At 54.3% G+C, this 9,557-nt stretch overlaps 1 protein-coding gene across 5 annotated transcripts in view; it reads left to right on the forward strand.

The window, feature by feature from the left end:
• The window catches only part of KCNJ5 (potassium inwardly rectifying channel subfamily J member 5), a 28,469-nt gene extending 19,170 nt beyond the window's left edge, over nt 1-9,299 (forward strand). For 4 of the 5 annotated variants that reach the window (XM_032426381.1, XM_032426383.1, XM_032426382.1 and 1 more), the window contains 2 exons: nt 483-1,421; nt 4,873-9,299. In XM_032426381.1, the coding sequence (XP_032282272.1) occupies nt 485-1,421; nt 4,873-5,195 (1,260 nt within the window). In that variant the 5' untranslated portion in view covers nt 483-484 and the 3' untranslated portion in view covers nt 5,196-9,299. Of the gene's footprint in view, nt 1-454; nt 1,422-4,872 lie in introns of those variants that run through there. The other variant, XM_032426379.1, reaches the window with a different exon arrangement.
• Nucleotides 9,300-9,557: the final 258 nt, after the last annotated feature.

Here is a 9,557-nt window from a genome sequence, read left to right on the forward strand (position 1 = left end):
AATGGAAGGAGAGAGACTCCTAGAAATAAATATGATGCATAAGCAATCAGTGTTTACATACTGGAGATCAAGCTCCAACTCCAACCAGTTGCTGTGATGACAAGTGACAGTCTGGATGTACTGCATGGACTAGAGCAGGCACTTAATAAATTGTTGCGATTATTATTTTTTTAATTGCTCCCAGATTTCTTAAATCCTTTCAACACCATGTGTAGTTTGCACCTACGTATTTATTCATTCAACAAACAACTATTGAGCTGCTATTATATGCTAGAATCTGTAGGAGGTACCAGGGATACAAGCACATAATATAAAAAAAAAACACGGTCCCTGCCCTTGAGGACTCTGCAGTAGGCTCCACTGTGCACTAGATGAGGACCCTTGAGAGCACAGAGGCAGGAGTGACCTTGAAATCCTGTGTTTCTGTGAATCAGCACAGCCCCCTTCATTGATGATGTCTTTTTTAACTCAATACATCCCAGCTATGGCTGGTGATTCTAGGAATGCTATGAACCAGGATATGGAGATTGGGGTCACTCCCAGGGACCCAAAGAAGATCCCCAAACAGGCCCGTGATTACATCCCCATTGCCACTGACCGTACTCGCCTGCTAGCAGAAGGCAAGAAGCCCCGCCAGCGCTACATGGAAAAGAGTGGCAAGTGCAACGTCCACCATGGCAACGTCCAAGAAACCTACCGATACCTAAGCGATCTCTTCACCACCCTGGTGGACCTCAAATGGCGCTTCAACCTGCTTGTCTTCACCATGGTCTATACCATCACTTGGCTGTTCTTCGGTTTCATTTGGTGGCTGATCGCTTACATCCGGGGTGATCTGGACCATGTTGGTGACCAGGAGTGGATTCCTTGTGTTGAAAACCTCAGTGGCTTTGTGTCTGCCTTCCTGTTCTCCATTGAGACAGAAACCACCATCGGGTATGGCTTTCGGGTGATCACAGAGAAGTGTCCGGAGGGGATCATACTCCTCTTGGTCCAGGCCATCCTCGGCTCCATCGTCAATGCCTTCATGGTGGGGTGCATGTTTGTTAAGATCAGTCAGCCAAAGAAGAGAGCAGAGACCCTCATGTTTTCCAACAATGCAGTCATCTCCATGCGGGACGAGAAGCTCTGCCTCATGTTCCGGGTGGGTGACCTTCGTAACTCCCACATTGTGGAGGCCTCCATCCGTGCCAAGCTCATCAAGTCCCGGCAGACCAAAGAAGGGGAGTTTATCCCCTTGAACCAGACGGACATCAATGTGGGCTTCGACACTGGGGATGACCGTCTCTTCCTGGTGTCTCCACTCATCATCTCCCACGAGATCAACGAGAAGAGCCCTTTCTGGGAGATGTCTCGGGCCCAGCTGGATCAGGAGGAGTTTGAAGTCGTGGTCATTCTAGAAGGGATGGTGGAGGCAACAGGTAAGACACTTTATCTTCCTTGGCCACAGAACCCTCCCACATGCTGGGAACCTAGGCCACCAGGGCTAGAAGATGGCAGTTGGTGCCTGAGAATCCTGGGATTCTCAGCCAGCCCAATCTCTAACTGTGATCTGAGGGGTGTTGTCATTCAATCAAGATGGAGTGATAACAACAACTAATGTTTACTGAACCCTCTAACTTCTGGACATAGTTCTAAACTTTAAACAAACAGTATCACACTTAATGCCTTCCCACTCTCTGTAAGATGATGTTCCTTAGGTTACAGATAAAGAAACAGAGGCACAGACAGGCAAGTTATCAGTCTAGTTTCATCCAAGAGTAAGTCATAGAGCCGGGATGCCTGGGAAGGCAGGGGACCCCAAAGCTGACCCTTGTTTTCGAGAGGCTATCTTGCCCCACCACATCCTGGGGCATGTGTCTACCCAAAAAGAGTCTTGTGATCAGATAACTTGGAGAAATACAGTGAAACAAGGTGCACAGGCTTCTTCACAGTAGGACTTCGTGGTATCTCTACATGCCATGAATCACTCTGTGATTTCCCAAACACAAGGCTTCTCAAAGTCACAGAATCCTCTTTTTGAAGAGGTGTCTATACCCCAGACCCGTGAGGGCAGCTCTTCTGGCTGCCATCCCCGCCCCCCCCGCCCCCCCGCCCCAGGAAGGCTGTCCCTGAGCTTCCCTGTGGAAGGCTGGCTGAGTGAACAGGGGACGAGCTGAAACCAGTCCATCTGCATCCACATAGGCCCAAGCAGATGCCCTCTTTGTGGCCGGCCCAGCACCTCCCTGCTCAGCTCTCAAGTCTCACGGGCAGCCAGCAGCCAGGAACTTCCACCATTTCTCAAGGCCAAGGCCTCGGTGCAGGGCTCCAGGGAGCCCGAGGCCAGCAGGAGCACGAGGCCCAGGTCCCACCACTCCTGCCTGAACTCCTGGGGAGAGGAGCCCTCCCACAGAATCCTGCACCCTGCTTCTTACTCCCTTTCTTCCTCTTTCCCTCTCTTCTTGTCACCCGGTAGACTGAGCACTTGTAGAAAACTCACTCAGGCTCAGAATGATATGTATTTTTCCAACTTCTGCAGCGACACCAGAGGACCCCGCCAATCCCATTTAACAGACATAGATGCCGCACCCAGCTTCATGCAGACGGTGTTCGATTCAGGTCTTTCACTTATGAATCTTAAGTGTTGAAATTTCAGGGGCTAGTCACAAAGATGGCCAAACAAGCCTTCCTCACCTTTCGGGAAGCTCGTTGCTGTGCGGGAAACTCAGATGGGGCATCCACAAACCTTCTCATTCGGCCGGAGCCCGTGGGACCTGGCCGGGGTGCGAACAGGCTCCGGGGACTGGCACGGAGGGGGCTGCTCGGCCATCTGCTGGGAGCTGGAGCCTGGCCAGGCAGCATATGGTGGCAGCCGAGGGAGCCCCTGGGGCCAAGGACAGCCAGGATGCAGGAAGCCTGCGGCAGAGCTGGGGGCTCGCAGGTCACGCTGCCCTTGGTGCTGGGCTCGGGAGCAGAACACCGGCTGAGTTTCTGGGGGAAGAGCACCACTCTGAGGCCACAAAGGAGGGGTCAGGTCAGAGATGTGGGGACAAACAGGAGAGTTGTGCCTTACAGTCCCCCCGTGCCTTCACTGCCACCTACTGTGGAGGGATCAGGGGGTGACCCAGCTGAACTGGTCCCTCCCCTGAGTATCCTTCAACATCAGTGGCCCCCGGGTGACCTGCCCTGTCTAGTTGACCTCCTCCCCTCCCATGAGTGCAGGGGGCCCCGGGGAGACAAGGGAAGGAGAGCCCCCCACCCATATCTGTTCTCACCTCCGCGACTGTGGTGGCTTGATGGCCACATTACAGAGCGGAGCATGCGCTGCTGATTCAGGCCGAGGTTGGACGAGCACAGCCCTGCCATAGCCTGCCTGTGTGTGTCTGGGCAGGTTGCTTAACTCGTCAGCAAAATGAGCATAATACAACTCACGGGGTCGTTGGGGGGATTAGATGATTTTCGATGGAGTATCATACATAAAGCACAGTGCTTGGCACCCACAGGGGCTTCTTTCCTTCCCAAATGCGTGCGAAGATGAGTGCCAGGGACAGAGGTAGGGTCTCATGATACAGGGGGTCCACTGCCACATCCCAGGGGGTAAAACAAGTCAAGAAAGCCTCCAGGAGATGTGTCCCACAGGTTCCCGTGGGGGTCCTGTCCCGCTGTCTTTCCTGAGGCCCCCGAGCCTGCAGACACCTGGTCTGGGTCTAGGCTGCTCAGTGCCCAGCTCGGGGCATCTGCTGAGCCGTGACGGGGGAGGACTGCATGGAAAGGCCTGGCCCAGGCCAGACCCAGGGAGCGGAGAGCAGGCTGCAAGCCCACAGTGTGGGGGGCACCTCAGGGGTGCCCAGCACCGGAGCACAAATGGGTGGGAAGCAGCCTTGTACTTGGGTCTGGTGTGCACGAGGCCCCTGCCAGAGAAAGCCCACCCTGGGAAGCTGGAGCCAGCTTCTCCTTCGTTCCCGAGAGCACACGCCAGTACCTTCCTTGGCCAGAAGATTAAATATCAGCAAGCTGTTTTCCTGTGACCCCAAACACAGAGGCTTCTTCATCCATAAACAAAGCTGCTCTCCTCCCTGGAGAGAAAGCAACACCTAAAAATAACATAGGCAAGCGAGGGCTGAGGAGACAGGGAATGGAGGCTTTGGAGCATGCTGCAATCAAGGAGCCAAGGTGTGTGTGTGTGTGTGTGTGTGTGTGAGAGAGAGAGAGAGAGAGAGAGAGAGAGAGAGGCTTCTGCCCATATGTGTCTACCCCAAACAATCCCTGTGTGCCCTACAAGATGGTCAGCTTCTCTACATTCACTCCATCTGAATTTATCTTTTTTTTTAATTTTTTTATTGTAAACATTTTTTTTTAAGATTTCATTTATTTATTTGAGAGGGAGAGAATGAGAGAGAGAGGACCCGAGAGGGGGAAGGGTCAGAGGGAGAAGCAGACTCCCTGATGAGCAGGGAGCCCAAAGCAGGACTCGATCTTGGGACTCCAGGATCATGACCGGAGCCGAAGGCAGCCGCTCAACCAACTGAGCCACCCAGGCGCCCTGAATTTATCTTTGTTCAAACCCTTTTCCTGCCTCTTTTGTGTCTCAATCTTCGAGACCTTAATGCTGTTCTCAGGAACCACGTCCCTGGCTCTAGCTATTCCAGAATTATCCACTCCAGTCTCTAGGAACCTACCCCAGAATCTCGCATGTTGGTTTCTAATGTTCTGCCACTAGCACACCTTGAACTCCTCCAGGGCGAGGACTGTCTTATTCAGCTCTACACCTCCGGGGTGCTTAGCCCAAGCAGAGGTACAACAAATGCTGGCTGGCTGGCTGATGGACGGACGGATGGATGATGGACGGCTGGCGGTGGCCACTCCTAATCTCCGTGCCCTCTGTCCCCACAGGCATGACTTGCCAAGCACGGAGCTCCTACATGGATACCGAGGTGCTCTGGGGCCACCGATTCACACCAGTCCTCACGTTGGAAAAGGGTTTCTACGAGGTGGACTACAACACCTTCCATGACACGTACGAGACCAACACGCCCAGCTGCTGTGCCAAGGAGCTGGCAGAAATGCAGCGGGAAGGCCGGCTCCTCCACTACCTCCCGAGCCCGCCCCTGCCGGGCGGCTGTGCTGAAACAGGGCTGGGTACAGAGGCCGGGCAGGAGGGAGAGGACGAGCCTGAGGGGCTGAGTGGGTCCCGGGAGAACAGGGGCTCCGTGTGAGGACTGTACTCGCCCCCCGACCTCCCCTCCCTGGCCTCTGAGCACAGCACCTGCTGCAGAGCTGGGGGGAGGAGGGGTGAAGGAGCTGAGTGCGCTGTTGGGGGACCCAGGAGCCATCCAGGCTCTGTGGGGAGGAACAGTATATCCGTCCTGGAATCTCCCAGCTCAGGCCTCCCTGAGCAGGTGGCCCCGCGCCTGGACCCCTGAGGCAGCCCTGCCTCTCCGCTCCCAGCTTCCGTCAGCACGGCTCAGGGCCAGGCCGGGATGGGGTTCCCCACAGTGAGAGCTACAGGGCAGGCTCTGTCTCCGCACACACGTCCCACTGGCCAGGGTCACCTCCCTGCTTGGGTCTCACAGACCGACCAGCAGCTCCCCTCCAGGGGCTGACACCTGGACAGGGCCATCCCTCCCCCCATTCCTACCACCCAGAGGCTTGCTGTGGGTTCCGCGTGGAGAGATTCTGCCCACCTGGAAGCGCCACCCCCTGGTCCCAGAGTGAGCTTGCAGACCTCATGCATCAAGGTCCATGCGAGTTAGGCCGGCAGTCCCTGTCAGCTCCCAGCCCAGTGTCCACTGCCTGAGAGCCATGGAGGACGGGGCCCTAATGGTCTCTTATCATCTGTGAAGCATGTGCGTCTCCTCTGCTGTGTTCTGCGCGTCGCGTGTAGCCTACCAGATAACTGATCTCCTTACAGTGACCCTCAGAAGGTGGCTTGGGCCACAGCGCAGCCCCGAGCACATGGAGAGCTGTCGTCAGCCGCGTCCTGGCCATTCCCGACCGCACGGTGGCCCGCTGCTCCCACCCAACGGAGAACCCAGCGGCCCGTTCTTTTCTGGTACTTTTGGCCCCAGAATCTCAAAGTACTTATAACCTTCACCGTAGCTCTCTTCCACTGCCTCAGCCTGGGGTGTGATCCTTGGAGAAAGCTGGGGTTCCGAAGGCAAGATGAGCCAGTCAGAACGGAAACCAGGAGGGGGGAGGAAAACAGAGGGGCAAGGAATTAAATGTTTAAAATAAGCATCCCCACCAATCACTGCAGAGATATTCTGACTCAGGCTCAGCGCCCCTATCTGGGGGGAGGTGGATGGGAGGCACAGCGAGGGGGCTCCCCCCCACCCGGGGTGACCTGGCCTTCAGGCCCAGCTGAGAAGCCCCTGGGCCTCCTCCCCACAGACTGGGCCTGGAGAGCCCACATGAGGCCTCAGAATGGGGAAGGGGAGGAGACGGGTGAGGGCAATCCGTGGGGGAATTGGAGAGCCAGTGAGCCTCAAGAGAGAAAAGAGAAGAGAGCAGAGAAGAGCCTTAAAAAGGACAACTTGCAGAGGGCTTTTCTTCTCCGGTCTGGAGGCCCAGGAAGAGGACGAGGGGACAGGGTGCACTGTCGTGTCAATGAGGCGCGTCTGGTATGTGTTGAGGCCTACGGGGCCTGATTAGCTGACCTGGACCTGGAGAGAGGTCGCAAATGTTTCCTGGCCACAGAATTATGGAGCCACAGAATTATGATTTTCACAGCTCTCAGCTTGCCTTTGATAATGGAAGCATTTACCTGCTTGCTCCGAGGCACCTTCCCTGGGAGTGAGCACAGCACCCGAGTGAGGCAGAGGTTAAGGCGGAGCAAAGGGAGCGGCTTTGGGATCTCAGGCCCACGGGCCCTCAGGCTGGGTGTTCTAGGTCCAGGGGCTGGTGAGAAGAGGAGACAGGCAGCCTGAGGTGGGGAACTACCTCTCGTGGGGCTGTCATACGCAGAGGAAGGGGATCCTTGTGCTTGGGCCTGTGGATCTTGAGAGGAGGCCCTGGATCTTGAGAGGAGGCGCACGGACACAGGGAGCAAGCGGGGCGCTTCCCTCCCCGGGCATGGGGCTAAATCCTGATTCCAGGCGTTTTTCTGTGGCGAAGCAGGTCTGGAGGGAATAGAGAATGCCCTGGAATCCTGCCCCCATGGAAAAAGGAAGCAGGCAGCCTTGAGCACACCGGTGGGGAACTACATGCTATCAGGAATCTAAGGATGCCTTGGGGGGGGTGGGAGGACCTACAGCTGGAACTCTCAGCATGGGGTCAGTATTCACCCTAGGCCTGGCAGACCTGGGGCTTGCACAGCAGGACTATTTCCTCGTCCCCCCACCCCCCAGCCAGATCTAAAACCGGCCTTAATCAAAACCCATCAGTGCCTCTCAGTGAGGCAGCTAAGCAAGGATGGGGACAGCGAGCCACTCCCCAGTTTTCGAACTCTGCGGCGGCCTCCGTGAACCCAGGCCCTATCATGTCTCTGCCAACTATAGAAGCCGTACCGGCTGGAGAAGCAGATGAGATCAGTACATCCCAGCTCCCTGAGAGGTCAGAGCCCACAGCATTGCGATTAGTCATATTAGCTGCTTTCTCTCATGAAAATTCAAATGCAGGAAGACTGCCTTTCACATCCCAAGGAAGTCCTTCTTCATGTCCAGTTGATACAACTGAAGTTAGAAACATCCTTCAGATAGTTTTCTGGAAGTTCTTGTGTAAACATGCACTCACTAAGTGTAAAGTCCGATGAGGGCCAGAGTTTCAGTCGATCACACACCAGTCACGTGTGGGTCATAGCCCTGAGCTACAGAACTCTGAGCCCATGCATCACTTCTGATGGGTCACAGAGCTGAGCTAAGCCAGTCTATAAGGTGAGCCCACTGGTAACTCCCATAGGCTTCAACATCTCCCAAATCCCAAAGCAGGATCTCACAGGTCAGTGCCTGAAAGCGTTGGAAGCTAACTTCCTGTCTTAGCTTCCAAGACCTCCCTCCCTGAAATCGTCCCCTATAAGGGAGGAGCCCCCGAGAACCCAGAAGCAGGTAAGCTCCCAATGAGTCTGACCCGTGTAGTGGTTGACAGCATCGCCCAGGACCTTGTTTCCAGACCAGGTAGCATGGGTGTTGCCTGTGACCCCCGCCTTCAGAGGCCACCTTTGGGCAACCAGAACCCACATCCTGTCATTTCCTTCGCTGCTTCAAGATCCTGGCCTGAGCCGTTGACCTTGCTGGAGGAGAAAAAGCCTGTGTCTGTCTGGGGAGAACCCCCCCCTTGCTCACCGCCTGCAACAACCGGGCACCTTCTTTCACAGTCCTTATCCCAGGCCCTGCTTTCCAGTCTGCCTCCACCACGTGTCCCATGTGAGGGCCATAGCAACTTGAAAATTTTGTACTGAAATTACCAAAAACAAACACATACACACACACACAAAAGCTGCCTGTTGTGTCCTAAGATGCCCTGAACACAGATCGGCGCAGACGCCCTTTCCGGAGCACCTACTATGTGCCCAGCCGTGGGTTAGGCGCCTCACCTGGATGACTGCACTTAATTCTCAAACGCTACAGAGAAGCTCTTAGTAACCCCTTGTTACCAATGAGAGAAGTGAGGTGCCGAGAGGTTAATTCGTTTGCTCAAGGCCACAGATGATAATAGGCAGGGCCTGTGAGCCAAGCGCCTCCCCAGCAAATACAGAGAGGCCATCAGCGTGCATAGCACCCACCTCCAGGACCTCTCCTGAGCTGGGGCAGCAGTAAGGAGAGCCCCACCTCTTCCGATCACCAATTTCTGGGCTGTGCTGTGGAGCTTCAGCTTCCATCCACTGGCAATCTTCTCCTGTGGCAGGATAATTGGGAAACACCTTTTTCTGATGCCTAGAGAATTAATGAGCTGTGAAAAGAAATAGATGGGGAATTATTGCTTTCTGGAAAAAGCCACTTATTCTGCTTGGCTTGTTTTTTTTGCTAATGACATCTCCTTAAACTGCTGTGTCAAATCTCTTTCTCCCTGTGTAAGATTTGTCAATCTTCTTATTAAAGAGAACATCCTTGCACTGCTAAAAAAAAAAAAAAAAAAAATTCATCCAATAAAGTGGATTTGATCTTACAGAACACTCTTTCCCACTTTAAGTAGATGGCCACGGGGTTTCCCGTTCAAAGTCACTGCCAGTTGAAGCAAACTTGTCCTTCTTGTTCTCATTAGTCTAAAAATGCAGCATCAGTATCTAGAGTAGCTTGGAGGTGAGAGTGTGGGCACAGGTTGGGAGGAGACTGGATTGAGGAGAGCCGGACCCAGGGTCAGGGCTCAGCCTGCAAGAGCAAGCAACATAAGCAGCGTGGGTTCTCATATTAGACCATGCATTCCCTCTCCCCAAATCATTTTCACACACGCGTTAGTGTTAAATATTCAGAATCTCCGTTGCCTCAATAATGAGTAACTTTTACAAGATCCACCCTAGGGAGCCCCAGGACTGGCAGTCTGCATTCATGGCACTAATGGGCAAAATGTTCGCTCTCGCTGAACAATGGAGCACGGGCAGAGGAAGCTGTGATATTTAACATTAGCACACGGCTTCAGAATTT

The sequence above is a fragment of the Phoca vitulina genome, unplaced genomic scaffold (assembly GCF_004348235.1).
Source record: "Phoca vitulina isolate PV1807 unplaced genomic scaffold, GSC_HSeal_1.0 scaffold34, whole genome shotgun sequence".
NCBI classification, from domain to species: Eukaryota; Metazoa; Chordata; class Mammalia; order Carnivora; family Phocidae; genus Phoca; species Phoca vitulina.